Source organism: Mytilus trossulus, chromosome 12 (genome assembly GCF_036588685.1).
Source record: "Mytilus trossulus isolate FHL-02 chromosome 12, PNRI_Mtr1.1.1.hap1, whole genome shotgun sequence".
NCBI classification, from domain to species: domain Eukaryota; kingdom Metazoa; phylum Mollusca; class Bivalvia; order Mytilida; family Mytilidae; genus Mytilus; species Mytilus trossulus.
Window position 1 is genome coordinate 6,156,796 of NC_086384.1, and position 25,379 is coordinate 6,182,174.

General features: G+C 33.3%; 1 protein-coding gene across 1 annotated transcript in view; it reads right to left on the bottom strand.

Annotated features, from left to right (window-relative positions):
* The window catches only part of LOC134693336 (DNA ligase 3-like), a 37,097-nt gene that overhangs the window by 6,991 nt on the left and 4,727 nt on the right, over positions 1 to 25,379 (bottom strand). The window contains exons 6-15 of the mRNA XM_063554091.1: positions 24,719 to 24,763; positions 22,752 to 22,838; positions 21,615 to 21,694; positions 20,292 to 20,369; positions 18,073 to 18,229; positions 17,341 to 17,496; positions 2,927 to 3,058; positions 2,253 to 2,332; positions 1,731 to 1,818; positions 589 to 666 (exon numbers count right to left, since the gene is read on the bottom strand). Of these exons, the coding sequence (XP_063410161.1) occupies positions 589 to 666; positions 1,731 to 1,818; positions 2,253 to 2,332; positions 2,927 to 3,058; positions 17,341 to 17,496; positions 18,073 to 18,229; positions 20,292 to 20,369; positions 21,615 to 21,694; positions 22,752 to 22,838; positions 24,719 to 24,763 (981 nt within the window). The remainder of the gene's footprint in view (positions 1 to 588; positions 667 to 1,730; positions 1,819 to 2,252; positions 2,333 to 2,926; positions 3,059 to 17,340; positions 17,497 to 18,072; positions 18,230 to 20,291; positions 20,370 to 21,614; positions 21,695 to 22,751; positions 22,839 to 24,718; positions 24,764 to 25,379) is intronic.

Here is a 25,379-nt window from a genome sequence, read left to right on the forward strand (position 1 = left end):
ACTTTATCATGGGTTAATAGTGTTATCACTACAATTTAAACGGGTCAATGTTAACTTTGAAATTTCCTCAATCCAGACTATTTGTAATTTTTGTTTCTAAAGGCTTTAATCTTTTTTTTAAAACTAAAATCCACTATTAATTTAAAAACCCATGAACATGTAAATATTGCTCAAACCACGAAAATTGATACCCACGAATTAAAGTACTTTCACAGTAGCTCAACTTTTTTTAAACTACTCTATAATTTTAAACTAAATTATATATTTCTGCTACTGCAGTTGCTAACTTTCATAAATTGAAATATTCAATTTTTTTCTCCTTAAAAAATACATAGAAAAGAAAAAGAAAAAAAAAGAAAGAAATGCACTGAAAACTAGATGAAAAAGAAAAACGAGATTTTTTATGACACCATCAACATATGTCATTGACATTTCCTTAAAACATCTATATTAGGTAAACGTTACCTGTTCAAATTACTATATTAACCTCTCATGATTTTTCTCCCAGTGAATATAATGTTTTATCATAGAAGACTCTGTATGCTTTTAGTCAATAAGAAGAGAATGATAATTCCATTTATAACTTACATTTATATCTTTTAAAACAAGGCCTTCTAAACCTCGACTAAATACATCATCCATCATATCTTGTAGATTATCAGGATCCTGAAAGTAAAGATTGACAGAAAAAATAATAGATGCTGTACATTAGCTAAGTTGAAATGATCAATAACTTGTAGAAGAAAGAAACAGTTTTTTGTGTCAGGTGTTGTTATTTTGGTATTGGCAAGACTATAAAGTCTGCCAACCATGTAAGTTAAAGTGGTAAATCTTAAAAATTTTGATGGTTATATTGTTTTATTGTTTTATTGTTGTGACTTTAACCTTTGACCAAATGACATCAAAATCAACAGGGTAATTTGTCAACCCAAGGTGCATTCTTCTTTCCTAAAGATAAGTAAATATCTGATGAATAGGTCATAAGATATTGTTCAGAAAACTAAACTAACAAGAACGTGTCTATACTCTATAGTACAGGATTGCCCCACTCCCACTTTCATTTTCCATGTTCAGTGGACTGAAATTTAATTTGGATCATTAGATCATATCATAAGGAACATGTGTACTAAGTTTCAAATTGATGTGACTTCAACTTCATCAAAAACTACCTTGACCAAAAACTTTAACCTGAACTTCGCACTATCTTTTTCTATGTTCAGTGGACTGTGAAATTGGGGTCAAAACTTTAATTTGGCATTAATATTAGAATTATCATATCATGGGGAACATGTATACTAAGTTTCAAACTGATTGGACTTCAACTTCATCAAAAACTGCCTAGACCAAAAACTTTAACCTGAAGCGGGACGATCTGGACACACAAACAGACGGAGGCACAGACCAGAAAACATAATGCCCCTCTACTATCGTAGGTGGGGCATAAAAATCAAAATTTAATAAAATGTATATTTTTGCCTCTGTGACCATCACAGGAAACAGCTGACTTATGTGTTGCTTTATTATCAGTTTAAGGCAAGAAAAAAAAATGTGTTATTTATAACCTTGTTAAAATCACTTTCATGTTAAAAAGAGCTTATGCTCTTTTAAATTGTCTTTGTTAAAACATATTTTAGAAGACCATTGAAGATAAAAAATATAATAGCAATAGGATGTGGTAAGGGTAACATGCTTGGTTGATCAACTCAGTAATTCTATATCATATAACTCACATTTATCAGCCTCATCTCAGAAAGCATAACTCTATTTTTAATCTCCATCATCTCATCTTGTAAAATCTTTCTTCTTTCTTTAATAGATCTACAATATGCATAAAAAAGTTAATAAAGCATTTGAAGTATTTGGGAGAAGGAATGTCAAATAAAAAAACTTTGTTCCCTTAAATGACAAAATTCAGTGTTCAAATACATGAAATACTAGATTTCTTTGTAAAATTAAAAACATTGGGAAAAATGATCTGTGACAGTTGTAATTTTCCAGCAATGTCTGTGAAATATGTTGCAACCCTAAATTCATGTACTGGATATTTTAGTGACATAGCTACCATTCATTTTTAGCCATAAAATACCAATTTTCAGGTCTTTGTTCTTATAGGTAAATCAAAACTTTAAAACGCTCAACAAAGTTAAAATGGTGATAAGCTTGTATATGTAGACTTTGCCAAAATCATGAAATCAAAAATCCACAAAATTAAAATTTCTGGTCAATCCACAAAAATTAATGCATCCGCTTACTTGTGCATGATGTTTTCTCCATTTATATGCAGACAGTCAAATACAAATAAACCCACTTGGGCATTCTTAAATTCAGCTTTCTATAAAATAACAATATATCTTATAACATTTAGAAACTTAAAAACAAAATAAAATATAAAAGTATAAATATAAATACTTGTTGTTGATGTCATTTGTGTTTTCTTCTTATAACTTTTAAAAATGTCTTGTGATAAAAAGTATATAAAATAATTATAAATATAGTAGACCAGAACAACCATGACTGCTACAGACCACCATTAGTTTATTTCAATGAATCCCAATAACTGTTTCTTTTCTGATAACTATTTTTTTTTTACCTTCTGCTGGCTTTACTTTTTCCTAACAGTAATTGCATCAAAAAAAGTAAAGAATAGAGGTATTTACTCTACTTGTATGCAAATTTGTCCACCATTGAGTAAAATTACACAGGTTCTCGTAAACTTTGACATCACAATTCAAAACATTTGACATCACTATAAAAAAGTGATTGGTGCTAGACATCAGAAGGTTTTTTGAAGGATATATCTAAGGTTATTTATGGGCAAAATTCAGCTAAATACTTAAAGTTTAAATACGTTGTTACAGAGGACTCTTCTGTTAAACATAATTTATTATGGTTGCTTTAATTTTTTCAATACAATTTTATACATCACCTTATGAACTCCTAAATTACCAAATGGAAGAGGATTACTAGTTTCATTATCGACCAATACAACTTCAGCATCTAAAATAAGATCATCTCCTGATGGGAAAGCTTTAGGTATGAACTCAGAAAAATGCTTCACCTAAAAAAACAATGAAGTTTCACATTTTACTGCTTTTGATTGAATTAAACTTAATTTTACTAGATGGTCTTCAGTTTTCTACAAAATATGTATTTAAGAAAATATTTTAGAATTAATTGTACTTTGAAAATTTTCATCCAGTAGATAGAAATTATTCAAAAATATGATTGAATCAAAATAATTTGTATATGTGAAGTGGAAATTTAAATGAAATGTTCTTCACAGCTTATATTCAATAGTTACAGCAATATTTTAATACCACTAAGAGCTGTTCCTGAAAATACTATGCCCTCAGGAAGGCATCTTTGCCAGGCAAGGGTTACGATCCACTCCCGCTCTCTTCACCCTTGGCGGATTGAGTCAACATTTGTGATAACAATGTTGCGCCATCTATCGGAAGATAAAAATCACACCCATTCCGAATACATTATTCTTGACCAATGGTAGCACTTGAACTCTTCAATTTGGAGGTCAAAAACACGGTAGCATCTAGATTCTACACACTTGGTAAAGCCGGAAATGAAAATATACGTCAATATTCATTCATTTGGGCATGAAACATACACATGAACTTCTATTGGTTGATTTAAAACATTCAAGTTGTCACTAAATATAGTCGTATGTTTAGGGATGTCAAGACTTGTTGCACAATAAACATGTGGTCATTGTTTACAAACACTTTCTACACATGATCATGTTATAGGCGCTTTTTGATTGGATGCAGCGATGTTTTGACTGCAACCAATAAAAATCCTTACCTTGCGTCTCCTAAATTTTATCTCAATCCGCCAAGGGTGAAGAGAGTGGGAATGGATCGTAACCCTAGGCCTTGGCTAGCAAAGATGCCTGGAAGGTGACTTTTTAAAATTTTATGTTGTTGGTTTTATTTGAAAAATTAAAATCAAAGGGAGTGTAGTTCTAATGGCTATTGGTACTTTACGGAACGGAACGGAACGGAACGGAACGGAACGGAACAGAATTTCATTTAAGGTATCCAAAGGGGGCATTTATCAAAATTTCGAAAAATCTTTAAAACAAAACAAACTTTAAAATTTCTGTGTTTTACGGTTTTCCATATACAAATAACACAAATGTATACTTAATCTCATCTTCACAGGTGAAATATGCAATAATGTATAACATCGGGAACTATTCTGTAAATGAATATGTCGGATTGTCCTGATAAATTATCATGAAATTAACGCATTTGCAAGTCATGCATTATGATATCTAGACTGACCTCACGTCGTCCTTTCCGACGATGATTAGAAACATTGGTTCTGATTTTAACTTTTTAAATTTATTATTCCGTTCCGTTCCGTTCCGCAAAGTACCAATTGCTCTGAGGAATTGGTATTTAACGGAATCGAACGGAACCAGACATTTATAATGTAATAAAAGCAGTATGATGAAAAAAAAGTGTCTGACACCCCTTTTTGCAGAAGAAATAAGTGTTTTAGATAGCATTCCCGACCAGATAAATAATTAAGAATTTAAAACAAAGGCAGCTTAGACAAAAACAAAAAATCTTACTCCTTCCATTGGTAATTATATTTTTTAAAAGAGGCCTTCCACCTCTCGTGCCGACGAGGATTAGAAACAGTAATCAAGTTGAATCTGATTTAAACTTTTTAATTTATTATTCCGTTCCGTTCCGTTCCGCAAAGTACCAATTGCTCTGAGGAATTGGTATTTAACGGAATCGAACGGAACCAGACATTTATAATGTAATACAAGCAGTATGATAAAAAAAAATGTGTCTGACACCCCTTTTTGCAGAAGAAATAAGTGTTTTAGATAGCATTCCCGACCAGATAAATAATTAAGAATTTAAAACAAAGGCAGCTTAGACAAAAACAAAAAATCTTACTCCTTCCATTGGTAATTATATTTTTTAAAAGAGGCCTTCCACCTCTCGTGCCGACGAGGATTAGAAACAGTAATCAAGTTGAATCTGATTTAAACTTTTTAATTTATTATTCCGTTCCGTTCCGTTCCGCAAAGTACCAATTGCTCTGAGGAATTGGTATTTAACGGAATCGAACGGAACCAGACATTTATAATGTAATAAAAGCAGTATGATAAAAAAAAATGTGTCTGACACCCCTTTTTGCAGAAGAAATAAGTGTTTTAGATAGCATTCCCGACCAGATAAATAATTAAGAATTTAAAACAAAGGCAGCTTAGACAAAAACAAAAAATCTTACTCCTTCCATTGGTAATTATATTTTTTAAAAGAGGCCTTCCACCTCTCGTGCCGACGAGGATTAGAAACAGTAATCAAGTTGAATCTGATTTAAACTTTTTAATTTATTATTCCGTTCCGTTCCGTTCCGTTCCGTTCCGCAAAGTACCAATTGCTCTGAGGAATTGGTATTTAACGGAATCGAACGGAACCAGACATTTATAATGTAATAAAAGCAGTATGATAAAAAAAAAAGTGTCTGACACCCCTTTTTGCAGAAGAAATAAGTGTTTTAGATAGTATTCCCGACCAGATAAATAATTAAGAATTTAAAACAAAGGCAGCTTAGACAAAAACAAAAAATCTTACTCCTTCCATTGGTAATTATATTTTTTAAAAGAGGCCTTCCACCTCTCGTGCCGACGAGGATTAGAAACAGTAATCAAGTTGAATCTGATTTAAACTTTTTAATTTATTATTCCGTTCCGTTCCGTTCCGCAAAGTACCAATTGCTCTGAGGAATTGGTATTTAACGGAATCGAACGGAACCAGACATTTATAATGTAATAAAAGCAGTATGATAAAAAAAATGTGTCTGACACCCCTTTTTGCAGAAGAAATAAGTGTTTTAGATAGCATTCCCGACCAGATAAATAATTAAGAATTTAAAACAAAGGCAGCTTAGACAAAAACAAAAAATCTTACTCCTTCCATTGGTAATTATATTTTTTAAAAGAGGCCTTCCACCTCTCGTGCCGACGAGGATTAGAAACAGTAATCAAGTTGAATCTGATTTAAACTTTTTAATTTATTGTTCCGTTCCGTTCCGTTCCGCAAAGTACCAATTGCTCTGAGGAATTGGTATTTAACGGAGTCGAACGGAACCAGACATTTATAATGTAATAAAAGCAGTATGATAAAAAAAATGTGTCTGACACCCCTTTTTGCAGAAGAAATAAGTGTTTTAGATAGCATTCCCGACCAGATAAATAATTAAGAATTTAAAACAAAGGCAGCTTAGACAAAAACAAAAAATCTTACTCCTTCCATTGGTAATTATATTTTTTAAAAGAGGCCTTCCACCTCTCGTGCCGACGAGGATTAGAAACAGTAATCAAGTTGAATCTGATTTAAACTTTTTAATTTATTATTCCGTTCCGTTCCGTTCCGCAAAGTACCAATTGCTCTGAGGAATTGGTATTTAACGGAATCGAACGGAACCAGACATTTATAATGTAATAAAAGCAGTATGATAAAAAAAAATGTGTCTGACACCCCTTTTTGCAGAAGAAATAAGTGTTTTAGATAGCATTCCCGACCAGATAAATAATTAAGAATTTAAAACAAAGGCAGCTTAGACAAAAACAAAAAATCTTACTCCTTCCATTGGTAATTATATTTTTTAAAAGAGGCCTTCCACCTCTCGTGCCGACGAGGATTAGAAACAGTAATCAAGTTGAATCTGATTTAAACTTTTTAATTTATTATTCCGTTCCGTTCCGTTCCGCAAAGTACCAATTGCTCTGAGGAATTGGTATTTAACGGAATCGAACGGAACCAGACATTTATAATGTAATAAAAGCAGTATGATAAAAAAAAATGTGTCTGACACCCCTTTTTGCAGAAGAAATAAGTGTTTTAGATAGCATTCCCGACCAGATAAATAATTTAGAATTTAAAACAAAGGCAGCTTAGACAAAAACAAAAAATCTTACTCCTTCCATTGGTAATTATATTTTTTAAAAGAGGCCTTCCACCTCTCGTGCCGACGAGGATTAGAAACAGTAATCAAGTTGAATCTGATTTAAACTTTTTAATTTATTATTCCGTTCCGTTCCGCAAAGTACCAATTGCTCTGAGGAATTGGTATTTAACGGAATCGAACGGAACCAGACATTTATAATGTAATAAAAGCAGTATGATAAAAAAAAAAAGTGTCTGACACCCCTTTTTGCAGAAGAAATAAGTGTTTTAGATAGTATTCCCGACCAGATAAATAATTAAGAATTTAAAACAAAGGCAGCTTAGACAAAAACAAAAAATCTTACTCCTTCCATTGGTAATTATATTTTTTAAAAGAGGCCTTCCACCTCTCGTGCCGACGAGGATTAGAAACAGTAATCAAGTTGAATCTGATTTAAACTTTTTAATTTATTATTCCGTTCCGTTCCGTTCCGCAAAGTACCAATTGCTCTGAGGAATTGGTATTTAACGGAATCGAACGGAACCAGACATTTATAATGTAATAAAAGCAGTATGATAAAAAAAAATGTGTCTGACACCCCTTTTTGCAGAAGAAATAAGTGTTTTAGATAGCATTCCCGACCAGATAAATAATTTAGAATTTAAAACAAAGGCAGCTTAGACAAAAACAAAAAATCTTACTCCTTCCATTGGTAATTATATTTTTTAAAAGAGGCCTTCCACCTCTCGTGCCGACGAGGATTAGAAACAGTAATCAAGTTGAATCTGATTTAAACTTTTTAATTTATTATTCCGTTCCGTTCCGTTCCGCAAAGTACCAATTGCTCTGAGGAATTGGTATTTAACGGAATCGAACGGAACCAGACATTTATAATGTAATAAAAGCAGTATGATAAAAAAAAAAAGTGTCTGACACCCCTTTTTGCAGAAGAAATAAGTGTTTTAGATAGTATTCCCGACCAGATAAATAATTAAGAATTTAAAACAAAGGCAGCTTAGACAAAAACAAAAAATCTTACTCCTTCCATTGGTAATTATATTTTTTAAAAGAGGCCTTCCACCTCTCGTGCCGAAGAGGATTAGAAACAGTAATCAAGTTGAATCTGATTTAAACTTTTTAATTTATTATTCCGTTCCGTTCCGTTCCGCAAAGTACCAATTGCTCTGAGGAATTGGTATTTAACGGAATCGAACGGAACCAGACATTTATAATGTAATAAAAGCAGTATGATAAAAAAAAATGTGTCTGACACCCCTTTTTGCAGAAGAAATAAGTGTTTTAGATAGCATTCCCGACCAGATAAATAATTAAGAATTTAAAACAAAGGCAGCTTAGACAAAAACAAAAAATCTTACTCCTTCCATTGGTAATTATATTTTTTAAAAGAGGCCTTCCACCTCTCGTGCCGACGAGGATTAGAAACAGTAATCAAGTTGAATCTGATTTAAACTTTTTAATTTATTATTCCGTTCCGTTCCGCAAAGTACCAATTGCTCTGAGGAATTGGTATTTAACGGAATCGAACGGAACCAGACATTTATAATGTAATAAAAGCAGTATGATAAAAAAAAAAGTGTCTGACACCCCTTTTTGCAGAAGAAATAAGTGTTTTAGATAGCATTCCCGACCAGATAAATAATTAAGAATTTAAAACAAAGGCAGCTTAGACAAAAAATCTTACTCCTTCCATTGGTAATTATATTTTTTAAAAGAGGCCTTCCACCTCTCGTTCCGACGAGGATTAGAAACAGTAATCAAGTATCTGATTTAAACTTTTTAATTTATTTTTCCGTTCCGTTCCGTTCCGCAAAGTACCAATTGCTCTGAGGAATTGGTATTTAACGGAATCGAACGGAAACCGACATCTATAATGTAATAAAAGCAGTATGATAAAAACAAGTCAGACCCTTCTTTTTTGAATGAGTGGTAAGTGTTTTAGATAGCATTTCGACTTGATCAATATTTAAATAAACAGCTGCGCCATGAGCGCATGATACGCCCGTCGTCTTGTGAAAAAAAAAATCTTTTTTGAATAACACAGGGTTGTACAGGATGTCATGCTTAGGATATCCTGACTCCTTCATTATTCCCGCTCAATAGGAAGATTCATCATTGTACAAGATGTATTTGGAAACCCGACGCAACATTAGCCTGTTAAGTTTTAAGCAACATGTGAAAACTCTTTTTTTACAAAAAACTCAATAACTCGAAAATATAAAAATGAATCATCACCAAAAAGTATACAGATCTTTAGATTAATATAAAGAAAGAAGTGTGTAAAGTTTTAAGCAATAATCATAAATCGTTTTTGAGATATGGTGCGACATGTAAATCCCTCCCTTTTTTTTTTACAAAATACTCAATAACTCAAAAATGAAATTTTAAATCATCAACAAAACGTATACAAATCTTAAGATTAATATAACAAAGACATGTGTAAAGTTTTAAGCAATAATCATAAATCGTTTTTGAGATATGGTGCGACATGTAAACCCCCCCCCCCCCCCCTCTTTTTTTTTTTTACAAAATACTCAATAACTCAAAAATGAAATTTTGAATCATCACCAAAACTTATACAGATCTTAAGATTAATATAACAAAGACATGTGTAAAGTTTTAAGTAATAATCATAAATCGTTTTTGAGATATGGTGCGACATGTGAAAAAACACACCCCTGTTTTAGTTACAAAGTGCCGTAACTCAAAAAGTTGTAATCTTATTTTCACAAAAGAGTATACAGATCATTTGACCATCATAAGAAACAACTATGTTAAGTTTCATGAAATTTGGATAAGTCGTTCTCAAGTTACGGTGCGACATGTTTACACCGGACAGACGGACAGACGGGCGGACGGACGGACGGACACTGGACATTTGTATACCATAATACGTCCCGTCAAAATTGACGGACGTATAAAAAATAACACAAAGACAGGTTAGACAAAAGGTCTTTCTACTTCCATTGGTAATTATAAATTAAAAAAGGGGCCTTCCGAAGATGATTAGAAACAGTGATCAAAACTTGACAGACAAAAGATTGACGTGCGAGTTTAACACAATGTAATGTGATGTCTGAAACACTTCTCAAGCAACGTGGGTCCTATTTGGCACCACAAATAGCAGAGATCTACAAAAAGCTTGGCTGTCACAAAGAGACGTCTGCAGTACTCAAACTTTATTTATAGAACGAACAACATAAAAACAAGTACACAATCCCGAACCTAATAACCGTTACACTATCCCCCCTTTTCTGTATAAACAGACAGTTCTCAATAAGAATATCTCTTATTTTTTGGCACAAATGTTTTTGTCAATCTTTGAAACGTAAGGGTTGGTTTATTTTGCGTCCATATCGACTGATTTTAGGTGGGTGCTTTTCTTTTGTCATCTGATGATTCCCAGGTAAGTCTGGAGCTTGTGTCCTCGACTCACTGGAATCTGAACTGTCATCCATCTTGAGTGAAATCTTTGGATTTAAGGCATCATTGAGAGACCCTATCTTCTTGGTTACGTTTGCATGGGTCTTACTACCACTTGAGACTGGACTCAGTGTCCCCGAATCACGTGATATAATCTCCTTCTGTTCTGATTCATCATCTTGTTTGGTTGAATTCTTGCTCGAATCTAAACTTTGTATCGTCTGTTCTAATGAACATATGATATAGTCTTCAAAAAGTGAATTCTCTTTCTTTGAACTATCAGATTTATCGTCGTTAGCCGCATCATAAGCATCTGAAATTTCGACAACAAATTCTTGCGATAGCTTAATATTCTTGTTCTCAAACCCACCTGAGTCTGGAGCCTGTGTCCTCGGCTCATGTGGCACATTTGAACCAATCGCACTTACCTCGTCCATGTCTGAAACATTATCTTTTTCAAGATTATCCTGTAGGCGAGTTTCCACTAAAACCGACCCAGTGTTGTTATTGTCTTGTTAGGAAGCTGGGTCTAAAACATCAACAATACTTTCTTTTAGACTTTCAACTCCTCCATATACATCTGTCTCGTCCATGGGCTTTAAAGTATCTAAAGTGGGTCCCATTTCAGCCGTCACTCTTGATATTTGGCAATCATTTTCTGTTCGATACCGTCCTGGTATCAGCTCATTATTTATCAGCAGATCACCTTATTTGGCCATTATGATACCATCTACTTCTTTCAGTAAGTCTATTCCAATCAAAATATCATCTCTTATGGGGGCAATGCATACTTTCCAAATTATCTCCTTTTTACCCAGTTGAAGCTTTGCAACAATATTTATGTCAGCCTCCATTTCTTTCCCATTTTCTGCATTCAATAAGCAAGCTTTTATACCGGTAGTACCGCTCAAACCAATACAATTTGCAAAGGATCTTGAAAGTACCGTTACATCTGCTCCTGTATCAACAATAGCATCGACCTTATTGCCATTGACTTGAATTGGAATGAGTAAATCTTGTCCTCTGCCAATTTGATAATATATCTCCTTTCACAATCAGCACCAGTATCTTGTCTTCTCATAGGGCTGGGGGATCGTGATCTTTTTGGACAATCACGTTTGAAATGGCTTTTATCGCCACAAAAATAACATCCCGTTGACTGTGCTGTCAAGGTAGCTGGTTTTGAATCATGCTGCATGGCCCTTTCTAAAAGATCTCTTAGTGCTTTGATTTCATTCTGTAATGTTTGATTATCTGGTTTCCGAAATGAATTTACCAACTGCCTAACGCTGTCCATCCCTTCATATTGGTCAGTACTCTTTTCCTCTTCATCTTTCCACGTAACGCGTCTGGTCCTTTGTTTTTTATCATAATCAACATCCCTGCCCAACGTAGCATGATAATTGTGTTGTAGTTGTACAACAATATCTAGTGCTGAAGATACAGTCTTAGGTTGGTGGTATAAAGCTTCATATGCTATTTTGGCGTTCTTGTGGCCCTTCAAAAAGTGTTCCGCTGCAAGTTCCTCTTGTAACTCGATACTACTTGTTGGGTATGCTCTTGAGACTAATCGTCTTACTTCTTCAGCAAACTCTTCATTCTTTTCATTGTGTTGTCTTAAATCAGATAGTTTTTTTCGTGCAGTGGATGGGGGCTCTTTTCGGTTGAACCTGTTTTCCATGTGACGCGAATTGGATTCAAAAGTATCTCTTTCCTGTCGAGGAATTGCGGTCATAAATTTACTCGCCTGTCCTCGCAGGCATTCAATGAACCTATCTAAATTTTCCTCCTCTTTCCATTCGTTTCTCCTAGCTTCCCTGTTGAATGGGATAATAAACCCCTCATAATCATCCTTCCCGTCGAATGTTGGAAGTTTTTGGTGGGGAACGTCACTATTTGGTACTTTTTGTCTTGTCTGCTGTGTATTGTTACTACTGTGCATAGCTTCAATATCACTAGAAAACGAAGGTTGTATGTTTCTTATGAAATCTTGTCTATTATTTGTTTTCATAGAACTCGACCTAGACTCCCATCTTTCTATAGTGCTTAACAACGGTTTAAAATGGGGGAGTGTTGTGGTATCCCTTGGTGTTGATGACAATGGTGTGTGTGTGAATTAGCATTTAGTCTGGGACTGTTCCCGCGACCAAACTGCAAACTCCCGTTCTGTCTGTCATCATCTAAATTCTGTGTTGTTGTATCCCTTTGTGTTGATGACAATGGTGTGTGTGAATTTGCATTTGGTCTGGGACTGTTCCCGCGACCAAACTGCAAACTTCCGGTCTGTATGTCATCATCTGTATTCTGGGACGATGGCCTGGGACTGTTCCCTCGACCGAACTGCAAATATCCTATTGGTTGATTATCTAAACTAAATGAAGGTGGTCTGGGACTGTTCCCACGACCGAACTGTAAAACCGATTTCGGCTTGCTATCTTGACCGAACAGAGATTGTCTGTGACTGTTCTCTTGGCCAACCTGAAAACTGTCAACTGGTTTGTTTTCGCCTAACTTAGGGTCTAGGTGTTCATTATTTCCATCATATAATCCATACTTTGGACAAATAGAAGACCCAGAAAAATCGTCAACTGTGTAACCGGAAGTATTAGTTTCTGTGCTCTTAATGTCGGATTTCGATGTCTCCCGGTTCTGCAAAAACGTATTGTTCAATTCTTCTATACTTCTACTTTGTTGGTAGAGTAGCTGCATTGTATTGGCAGAAACCTCATCCTGTTTTCTAAACATATGTCATGGTGTCAGCCAAGGTTCCCATGTCGTTCCCCATTCTTTCTAACACGTTAAGCATTTTTATGCCCAACTGATCACCATTTGGCGGGGAATCTTCGCTGACTTTTCGATCAGAACCCGTCTCTACTACTGTATCGTCATTCATGTTTATTATTAAATTGCAATTTATAAAAGATTGTTATTTTCAATCCTGTGGATCGACGTGTACTGAAAATGATTCCCTATCTAACCAATACTCTTGGCATATGTCAAGTGGTAATCTTCTAAACCACTTTTGTGTCCATATTCTTTTAGGATGAAGCCCGTCTCTTAGCAGGTGAAAATTAATATTTTGTCTGTTGTGTGATGACGAGTGGAATAGACCTGAGATAGTTGTGTAGAACAGTTTCACTCATAAGTCCTTTATTTTCTAAATTCGATCTGTAATACTTAAAAAACACGTATTACATGAAACAGTCTAAAAATATGCAAATTATTATGATACAAAATGCAAATCTTGACTAAAATAAAATAAAAATTAAAAAATTAAAATGTTTTTGTATGTCCGGTAATTTGGTGACGAGGTCGGAGCCACCGGAATTATTTTTTTTCAAATGCAAATTTTCGTCAGCTCAATTTTTTGTAAAATTAAAACAATTTTCAGTATTTAAAGTATAAAAATCATACGATCTCACCGGAATAATTATGTTTGGGTTGTGATTGACGGGGATCCGCTTCTGGATCGCCCAATCGTCGACTCACGTGGTTTTCCAAACTGGCAACTTTCCGATGAATTTCCAAACTTCTCAGTCGAATAAATTCACAATAGTCGACACTTCTGACACCAGTGTGATGCCTGAAACATTTCTCAAGCAACGTGGCTCCTATTTGGCACCACAAATAGCAGAGACCTACAAAAAGCTTGGCTGCGACAAAAAGACGTCTGCAGTACTCAAACTTTATTTATAGAACGAACAACATAAAAACAAGTACACAATCCCGAACCCAATAACCGTTACAGTAATTAAAAAATTGACACTGTCATAGTTTAAGTACACTTGTATTTCTACATCAAAAGCTTATGTCATTCGCACTGTATATTGTCAAAGTTGCGGACTTCTAATTTAATAAAAGGTTGATTTTGATATTTTCATTTGTAACCACTGTAATGACGCCGGGTATAATTGACGAGAGCTTTGTTTTTATTCAAGACATTTTTTTTAATTTTTTTTTTTAACTTAAATACACATGCATGATATTCATTAGCACAATTTAAAACTTACATTCAAATGAATTCCAAGAGGATCAACATTACTTTAGATATACAAATGTAGCAACTCATTCCGAACTTTAACAATTAACGACAACATTTTTTTGCCCATTTCATAATTTTTTTTCCCGAAAATTTTAAAATATAATAAGGAATGGATGGATTTTGGGTAACCTGCATTTGTGTTAAATTATTTATTAATGATCAGGTCGAGAATGCTATATAAAACAATTACCACTCATTCAAAAAAAGAAGTGTCAGCCTTTTTTTATCATACTGATTTTATTACATTTGTAGATGTCTGTTTCCGTTCGATTCCGTTAAATACCAATTCCTCAGACCAATTGGTACTTTGCGGAACGTGCAATGTGAAAAATGCCCGGCAGGCATGGCTTTTTATCAGGAATTTAATGTAAAAAAACTCGTCAAAATCGGACTTGAAATAAAAAACAAATATATTTTTTCAGCCCCCCCCCCCCCAAATTGGCCCCCTTTATCTCGGGTCCCATAAGAGCAATATAAATCCGTAGTCAGTCTACAAATAGAAAATTTATAAGGAATATAAAGAACAGGTTTTTATTACATTATAGATGTCTGTTTCCGTTCGATTCCGTTAAATACCAATTCCTCAGAGCAATTGGTACTTTGCGGAACGGAACGGAACGGAATAATAAATTAAAAAGTTTAAATCAGATTCAACTTGATTACTGTTTCTAATCCTCGTCGGCACGAGAGGTGGAAGGCCTCTTTTAAAAAATATAATTACCAATGGAAGGAGTAAGATTTTTTGTTTTTGTCTAAGCTGCCTTTGTTTTAAATTCTTAATTATTTATCTGGTCGGGAATACTATCTAAAACACTTATTTCTTCTGCAAAAAGGGGTGTCAGACACTTTTTTTTTATCATACTGCTTTTATTACATTATAAATGTCTTGTTCCGTTCGATTCCGTTAAATACCAATTCCTCAGAGCAATTGGTACTTTGCGGAACGGAACGGAACGGAATAATAAATTAAAAAGTTTAAATCAGATTCAACTTGATTACTGTTTCTAATCCTCGTCGGCACGAGAGGTGGAAGGCCTCTTTTAAAAAATATAATTACCAATGGAAGGAGTAAGATTTTTTGTTTTTGTCTAAGCTGCCTTTGTTTTAAATTCTTAATTATTTATCTGGTCGGGAATACTATCTAAAACACTTATTTCTTCTGCAAAAAGGGGTGTCAGACACTTTTTTTTTATCATACTGCTTTTATTACATTATAAATGTCTTGTTCCGTTCGATTCCGTTAAATACCAATTCCTCAGAGCAATTGGTACTTTGCGGAACGGAACGGAACGGAATAATAAATTAAAAAGTTTATATCAGATTCAACTTGATTACTGTTTCTAATCCTCGTCGGCACGAGAGGTGGAAGGCCTCTTTTAAAAAATATAATTACCAATGGAAGGAGTAAGATTTTTTGTTTTTGTCTAAGCTGCCTTTGTTTTAAATTCTTAATTATTTATCTGGTCGGGAATGCTATCTAAAACACTTATTTCTTCTGCAAAAAGGGGTGTCAGACACATTTTTTTTTATCATACTGCTTTTATTACATTATAAATGTCTGGTTCCGTTCGATTCCGTTAAATACCAATTCCTCAGAGCAATTGGTACTTTGCGGAACGGAACGGAACGGAATAATAAATTAAAAAGTTTAAATCAGATTCAACTTGATTACTGTTTCTAATCCTCGTCGGCACGAGAGGTGGAAGGCCTCTTTTAAAAAATATAATTACCAATGGAAGGAGTAAGATTTTTTGTTTTTGTCTAAGCTGCCTTTGTTTTAAATTCTTAATTATTTATCTGGTCGGGAATGCTATCTAAAACACTTATTTCTTCTGCAAAAAGGGGTGTCAGACACTTTTTTTTCATCATACTGCTTTTATTACATTATAAATGTCTGGTTCCGTTCGATTCCGTTAAATACCAATTCCTCAGAGCAATTGGTACTTTGCGGAACGGAACGGAACGGAATAATAAATTAAAAAGTTTAAATCAGATTCAACTTGATTACTGTTTCTAATCCTCGTCGGCACGAGAGGTGGAAGGCCTCTTTTAAAAAATATAATTACCAATGGAAGGAGTAAGATTTTTTGTTTTTGTCTAAGCTGCCTTTGTTTTAAATTCTTAATTATTTATCTGGTCGGGAATGCTATCTAAAACACTTATTTCTTCTGCAAAAAGGGGTGTCAGACACTTTTTTTTCATCATACTGCTTTTATTACATTATAAATGTCTGGTTCCGTTCGATTCCGTTAAATACCAATTCCTCAGAGCAATTGGTACTTTGCGGAACGGAACGGAACGGAATAATAAATTTAAAAAGTTAAAATCAGAACCAATGTTTCTAATCATCGTCGGAAAGGACGACGTGAGGTCAGTCTAGATATCATAATGCATGACTTGCAAATGCGTTAATTTCATGATAATTTATCAGGACAATCCGACATATTCATTTACAGAATAGTTCCCGATGTTATACATTATTGCATATTTCACCTGTGAAGATGAGATTAAGTATACATTTGTGTTATTTGTATATGGAAAACCGTAAAACACAGAAATTTTAAAGTTTGTTTTGTTTTAAAGATTTTTCGAAATTTTGATAAATGACCCCTTTGGATACCTTAAATGAAATTCTGTTCCGTTCCGTTCCGTTCCGTTCCGTAAAGTACCAATAGCCGTTCTAATCATATTATTCTTATTTCTGTGGGTGATGGGGGTTATGAAAAAGTGCCATTCCTGAGGGGGCATAGCATTTTCTGAAATAGCCCTTAATCCTTGTTCTAATCATTTTAAAAGTTAAAATTAAACAATAATACTATTACCACATAATTATACTCCTTTGAATTCAAGTGCTTAATTATTTTTCATTGTGAAAATGATACACCACACCAAAATTACAGCTAGTGGATGGCTCATTAACACTGACCTACCTTGTGATCCAGAACAGGTTTCAAATTTCTACTGAAGAAGGAAAAGTTATCTCCCTTTTTATGAACTTGAACTCTTTCTCCATCATATTTCATCTCTGCATACATACCATCAGGACATTTTTTAAAAGCCTGCTCAATAGATCGGCAAGGTTGAGCCTGTGAATAGAATAAAAATAAGAATATAAAATGAAAATTTTCTGTATTTTATTGTATACTGTTTAGATCATACACCTTATATAATTATCGCTATTTGGAAATCTGTGCAGGTTGACCTGAGAATCTGTGCCACTTGAACTATCAAAGTCATCACTGTTCCATTGCAGCATCAGATATTTTGTATTTAGGACATCAAAATTTGAAGGGAACCTTTGTGATGTCTAGTAATGGTGGACAAATAGTGATAAGGTGTATATTATTCCGGCAATACACATTTTTGAGGATTTGGTGTTCTAGTTCAACCAAGAATTTTAATTACAATTTTCCAATAGACATGCATGCAGATTTAGTGAAAACCTTGAAAACAATTATCCACAAAATACAATTTTTTTCTGAAATAACATAATGAATAAATCCACAGTTAACAAATGTTGGCAGGAATTCTTTATTAATTTCTTAACATCTTGCCTTAGGAATGAACAACATGCAGAGGATTTTTTTTTCTTCAAATATATTCATTCCAAAAATTTAAGGGTAAAACTTCATGACAATGGAGTACATTAAGATGATACCTACCAACATAGGTAGCACTGGTGTCATTAACAATGTCCTGATATTGATAGGTTCACTGTTTCCTGGTTTGGACTGTCCATGCTTAACTCTCTGTACGACATCCTTCAAATCCCTTGAAGCTTGGAAGGCATCATAAGCATTTTTATCTAGTCCATTCAATCTAAAATATTAAAAACCTACAATAAAGATCCTATTTCGGAGACAACCATTTCATTTTCTTGGAGGGGAGGATGACTTTTAGCGGACAAAATATTTAACCGCATATATTTGTATGAGTTATCTTCTTGTCTTCACTGGAACTATTTTCCACTCCACAGGTTACATAATAGTGAAAAAAAATGTTTTTCTGAATACCAATATAAATAGCAATGCACAAAAATTATTTATTCATTCTAAATGTGCCTTCCTAAGGAAAATGTCTGCCATCCAGTAGTGTCATTGACTGCTTGCTGTCCATCATACTTGATTTTTATTCCTTTTTTGTTGAGCCTTAATCAGGCCAGAACATTGGTTTTCTCTATTGTTAAAGAATTCTATTTTTTTTCACATTATTGCCTTTTATAGCTTAATATAGTACATAACAGGTTCAGCCCATTCATGATTCATACAGTGACCAGTTATTGGTTTAAACCTTAAGATGTTTTTTCAAGAGATATTTAAAGAGTGCTGCTAATAATACTGTGGAATTATTTATTTTCATTGGTACCAATTTTCGTGGTTTACAGATAATTTGCCTTTTCATGGGTATGTGATTTCGTGGTTTTGCCGATGTCTGCAGAAATCCTGATAAAAAATTTGGCTGACCTCTACCCATGAAAACAATGAGAACTGATATCCAAGGAATATTTATGAATCTACAATAAGTTAAGGAAACGTAATTGTGAATTTGTTGTAAATTCCTTAAGAAATAATTGATGCCAGCTATACTTTATTGTAGTTTTAACATGGGTATGCATTATATTCATGATTATTTTTGCCAGAGCGATAGCGAGGGCTAAAATAACACGAATATAATGCCTACCCATGTTAAAACTACAATAAAGTATAGCTGGCATCAATTATTTCGATTCTGATTAGGACAATTACGGTAATATCTATGTTCGCTGTGTATAAAGTGTACGGTATTTGTGTAGGCTCTTCCATCAACCTTCCTGTCGATTTTTATCCAACTAGTTCATACCAGTTTAATTTGGCAAAGTTGTATAAATTTCTAAAATTCAAAATTGAAACAGATATTAATAAATTAATTTATTAACTAAAACAATATTTGTGTCACAATATAACAGAAAAGTTATAAATATTTCAACAGTCTTTTCCTTTGAGGTCAATTTCTGACACGCACATTTTCAAGTCAGTCGTCAATGGCGGTGGACGCACAAAGAGAATCGGGTAGGTCTTTATTTACTAAATTAATCGTAAATATTCCGCCGGTTAATATTGTAGCATTGGTAAATATGTTCATATCTGATAGAGGATTTCTTGATAAAGTTGTGCTGACATTCGAGACTTGGCAGAAGGGGCCCTTTGACAGAAATCCATTTATACTTGCGGTGGCTACACCTTTTAAAGTTGATCAAAGGGCACGCCTTTGTGCATCTGACGATTTCAAATGCTGTATTTATACATGAGATTAAAATTAATACTGAGTGACAATCTTGTTGCATTTGTAAAATGGATTGGAAACCTTGGTGGTATATTGGTAATTATGCCTATTTGTTTTTATAGGAGAATGGGGTTCGATTCCCTGCTAGGGTCAATCCATTTTATCAGAAACATGAAACAATTTTGTCATTTCAGTACAACAGTAATAGTAACCTATTCTTTATTTTATATTTTATCGTCGGAACATATGTTTCAATGAAATAAATATACAATGACATGCCTTTTGAGAGATGAAACGTGTTTTTAGGGGGAGGGGTTTTGAAGTTAGAACAGCCAACATGGACGTTGCTGTATCTAGGTCAACTTTTCAATTACGAATTGTAACACATTGTTGTCATTGTTAAAGAATTAGTAACAAAATGTGTATCATTTTAGTGTTTGAAAGTGTTTTAATTTAAGGAAATACATTAAATGCATACCATTTTGACGAAATTCATTTTTCTGCCGTAGTCAATATACGCATGTGCAAACTAATTTTATTGGATAATAAAGTATGGTTTCTTTACAAAGCTAAAGCAGCACGTCATATTAGAATGTTAATTAACCCTTTTTGTACTCACATTATCTTTGCACCTGCATTCATTTTTAAATCCCTTGTAATCAATCTCACAAACATCTTAATATCATCAGCTGCACATCTGTTAAAGAAAATGATACCACATAAATATATTGTAAAAACTAGAGGCTCTCAAGGGCATGTGTAGCTCAACTGTATTTACTGATGCTTTGGAAATAAAGTTAAATAAGGTAAAAATCATAGTTAATAGTATTAGATATTAGAATACAAATGTAAAATCTAAGATGAACCTTTTTGTCGCATGTCAGTTTACTCCAAATGCTTAAGTTGCAGATCTAGAGTTATAAACCAAAAACTGCACTTTACCTCTATGTTCTATTTTTAGGTATGTCGACCATCTTGGTTTTGAAGTGGGGTCAATAGACACATTTTTAAAACTAGATATCTGGCCTAATGATGATTATGGCCAGGTTTGGTTAAATTTGTCTCAGTAGTTTCAAAGAAGATTTTTGTTAAAAGATAACAAATTTTTTTGAAAGATTGTTAAAAATTTACTTTAAAGGGCAATAACTCTTAAAGTAGTCGACTGAAAATTTTGGTCATGTTGACTTATTTGCTGAGCATTATTGCTGTTTACAGTTTATTTCTATCTATAATAATATTCAAGATCATTGCAATATTTCCTTAAAATCACCAATTCAGGGGCAACAACCCAACAAAAGGTTGTCCAATTTATCTAAAAATTCCATGGCAGATAGATCTTAACCTGATGAACAAATTACCCCTGCCAGATTTTCTCTTAATGGTATAAGTTCAGAGATATGAGCCAAAAACAGCATTTTACCCCTATGTTCTATTTATAGCCATGTCTGCCATCTTGGTTGGAGGGTAGGGTCATCAGACACATATTTTAACAGTTACCCTAGTGATAATTATGGCCAAATTTGGCCCAGTAGTTTCAGAGGAGAAGATTTTTGTAAAAATTAAAGGACGACGGACGCCAAGTGATGAGAAAAGCTCACTTAACATTTCAGGTCAGGTGAGCTAAAAAAGATCATAGTATAACTACATTTGTATTTACAATTATTTTCTGCAAAAAGTATCATGTCCACAATTGATAATGTGAAAATATTTGGTTTTCTATTTATGATTGTTTGTTACATAAACTAGATGTTGTTCTTCAAAGACTAGCAAAAATAATCACAGACATTTATATGTTTTGAAAAAAACTTAAATAATGGAACATGTTAGTGACTGTGACATAAACTGCTGAGAAAAGCCCACTTAAAAAGCTCCTGAGTATTCTCCAAGCATGCTGATAGCTTCCTCATAGGAATAAATCTATGATCCCTTCATCTTGTTATACCTTTGGGTTACTTCTTGTAGAATTCTCATCTGATCATCCTCTTTTCTGACCTTTGTAAGTTCTTCTAAATACTGATCAATCTTCAACAGAATTAAAGTTATTAGTAAAAAATATTTATAAAAATCATCAAAATGTGTAAGTTTTTCCTGGATGATATGTGTTGCTTGAAACCTTTTAATTATATACAGGTACGCAAATTCAATAGATATGAGAAGATGTGGTATGAGAGTCAATGAGAAAACTCTGCATCCAAGTCACAATGTATAAAAAGTTAACAATTATAGTTCAAAGTACGGCCTTCAACACAGAGCCTTGGCTCACACTGAACAGCAAACTATTAGAATGATAATGGGCCTATATTTTGGTACAATTTCAAGCTTTTAATTATATAAGCAAATTTCAGACCATATTTTGGTACCAAGAAAGTTTAAAATTCACGGAGATTAAAAATTAGAATAGCAGTTGAACAACTTAAAAACTCTGAGCTAAATTCTTTTAATTTTCTCAAGCCAATTTCATGGAGATGGCAATTAACAAAGGTTGACCTGAATTACAATGTACACAGTGATAATGCAAGATGAGAGAAATGATCCCTAGGTGTCCTTACAACTTCTATATCATGTCTGTCAGGCAACACAAATAATACAGAATTTTGTCTGATTTTTTTTATTTCTGTTAAAATCTTCTTTTTTTAGGAAGTTGCAGATTTGTAAATTTAGAAAAGGATGATGCTGATGTCAACAGGATTGATGGATTAGGAAATTGATCACTATGTTTCTACAGTTTTCTTGCCATGAGACTCATACACATGTTGATCTAAACATTGCTGTTAAATAACTTTATAAAGTATATTGTGAAATAACAAAAATCGATCATAAATTTACTAAATTTTTCAAGACTAAGGAATCTTTTAAGTTTTAAGATTTTTTGTGAAAAACAGACTAGGACATAAAATGAAACATTAATGTTTAAACCACTAATATTTCTTCTTTTACCATTACACAAAAGCTCCTCTTTAGAATGTTTAGAGTGCTCAGTGCCCTTTTTAATTGCCTCTAAACAATTGTAAGAGATAACTTATTATGTACCTTATCTTTTTATATGCAACATAAAAGGCCTTATTTATCCCTGTCCTACCTCTTTTAACATAAGAGTACTTCTCTTCTGGGGTACTATCATTTGGCTTTGTTCAAAGAAAGTTTTAATTGTTTCAGCTACATCTCCCTGCAATACAAATTATATATAATATAAGATTTATATAATTCCTGTGGATTCATTTAATTTTGTGGGTATCAATTTACATGGGTTGGGGTAGGTAGGGTTCTGATCCCAAAATCCCAGGCTTAAAAACATGAAATCCTGAGGTCCCGAATTTAAATAAATTTGAATCCCGACATCCCGAAATTCACAAAACAAATTCCCTGAATCCCAAAATGGTAAATTCCAAAATACCGAGTTTAAAAATACCAGATTCCAGAGTCCTGAAAAAGGTCCTACCCCCTCTTTCGTGTTTAGAGGAAAACATTTTGTGGATATTTTATTTGGTTTCATGGTTTTGCCAAAATCTGCATATAATACCTAAAGAAAGCGTGCATTTCGTTAAACATCTGACTTCGTTATTACTCTGTTCCCACGAAAACCACAAAAATTAGTATCTGACAAATTCTAATGAACCCACAGTAGTACTCATGATTATAAAATGAATGAAAAAAAAACACTGAACAATGTGAAATTAGAAATGGGAGACAACTCTTATTATTTGTATTGTACTATGGGCAGTTAAATAAAGGGGTGCGCTTTACCGCATGATACGCCCGTTGCTCTTTTAACTTATCTTTTATGCTTTAAATTTATTGTCCCAAAATTGGAAAATCCCCCCTTTTTTAAGCATAAAAATTCATAACATGGAAATGTAAAATCTGAAATTTATAAAAATTGAAAAGGAGCTTACATCAATAGATAAAAACAATTCACCAAAGTTTCATGGACATTGGTGAAAGCCTTTTTGAGTTATTGTCCAAAGTGTTAAAAATCCCCCTTTTTTTATGAATAAAGCCCCATAAATCCAAAACTTAAAATCTGAAATTTATAAAAATTGAAAGGGAGCTTACATTAATAAATATAAACAATTCACCAAAGTTTCATGGACATTGGTGAAAGCCTTTTTGAGTTATTGTCCAAAGTGTTAAAAATCCCCCTTTTTTATGAATAAAGCCCCATTAATCCAAAACTGAAAATCTGAAATTTATAAAAATTAAAAGGGAGCTTACATTAATAGATATAAACAATTCACCAAAGTTTCATGGACATTGGTGAAAGCCTTTTTGGGTTATTGTCCGAAGTGTTGAAAATCCCCCCTTTTTTATGAATAAAGCCCCATAAATCCAAAACTGAAAATCTGAAATTAAAAAAACCCGAAATGGAGCTTACATCAATAGATATAAACAATTCACTTAAGTTTCATGGAAATTGGTGAAAGTGTTTTTTAGTTATTGTCCAAAGTGTGGACGACGAACAGACGGACAACGGTATACCATAATACGTCCCGTTGAAGACGGGCATATAATAAAAATTGGAACAGCTCTCATGTGAAACAGAATAATAACAACTTTAAGTAGAATTATAAATTGGAATATTTCAATTTTTGCTACATATATGTATATCTTGTAGCTAATGCCCCTTTAATATTAGGGAAAGAGGAAGTTATAGAAGAATCAATGTAAAAATGTATCCCATTTAAAGAATGCTCACATGTAATTGTAGCGTGACAGTAAATTCAGGAAGCCTTTATTTGTTGAAATATGACCAAATATTACATAAATCCAGTATGTGTTTTTCGAATAATTCATTAATATAAGGCAAATAGGATGTTGATGAGCGATATATGATAACAAATTTCAAAATCTCTTATTTGTAGTTCACATTTTTAGGAAAGTTATCATTTGGAGTTCCTCAGAAATATGCAATGGGAATTTAAGGTTATGTTGACATATCGATGGACATACATGTACAAAAAGAGGGATAGACGGAATTGAAATTAAAAATATATTTCATACAAATGTTTTTGTACCATAACTAAAACCCATAAACCAAATAAAATTTACCTGATTAAGATCTTCAACCATATCTTCACAAGAAGTGTCCAAAATCTAAAATATGATGAAAATAGAATAATCATGAAAATCCATCATTAGACCGTTGGTTTTCTTGTTTGAATGATTTTACACTAGTAATTTTGGGGCCCTTTATAGCTTGTTGTTCTGTGTGAGTCAAGGCTCCATGTTGAAGGCCGTACATTGACCTATAATGGTTTACTTTTATAAATTGTTATTTGGATTGAGAGTTGTCTCATTGGCACTCACACCACAACTTCCTATATCCATCATGAAGAATACAGTTCAACAGGTTTCAACCAACAAAGAGAGCAGCTGAGCAATTAATTTCAGATAGGGACATCTCAAATTGATGATTGCAACTCTTCAAAGTTTGGACTGTTATTCTTATTCTTATGCCATAGTTATTAAATGTTCAAGAGAAAACATTTAAAATATCAAGGAAACATCAACTGTGTTGCCAATAACTCAGAGTATGCAATTGAAGACGTAAATCATCCAATCAAAAGTTGGATTACACATCATAAGGCAGACATCATCCAATCAAAAGTTGCATTACACATCAAAAGGCAGACATCATCCAATCAAAAGTTACTTTACACCTGACAATTAAATTTTGATAAGTTTTCTATGTATTAAAGTTTTGTTTAAA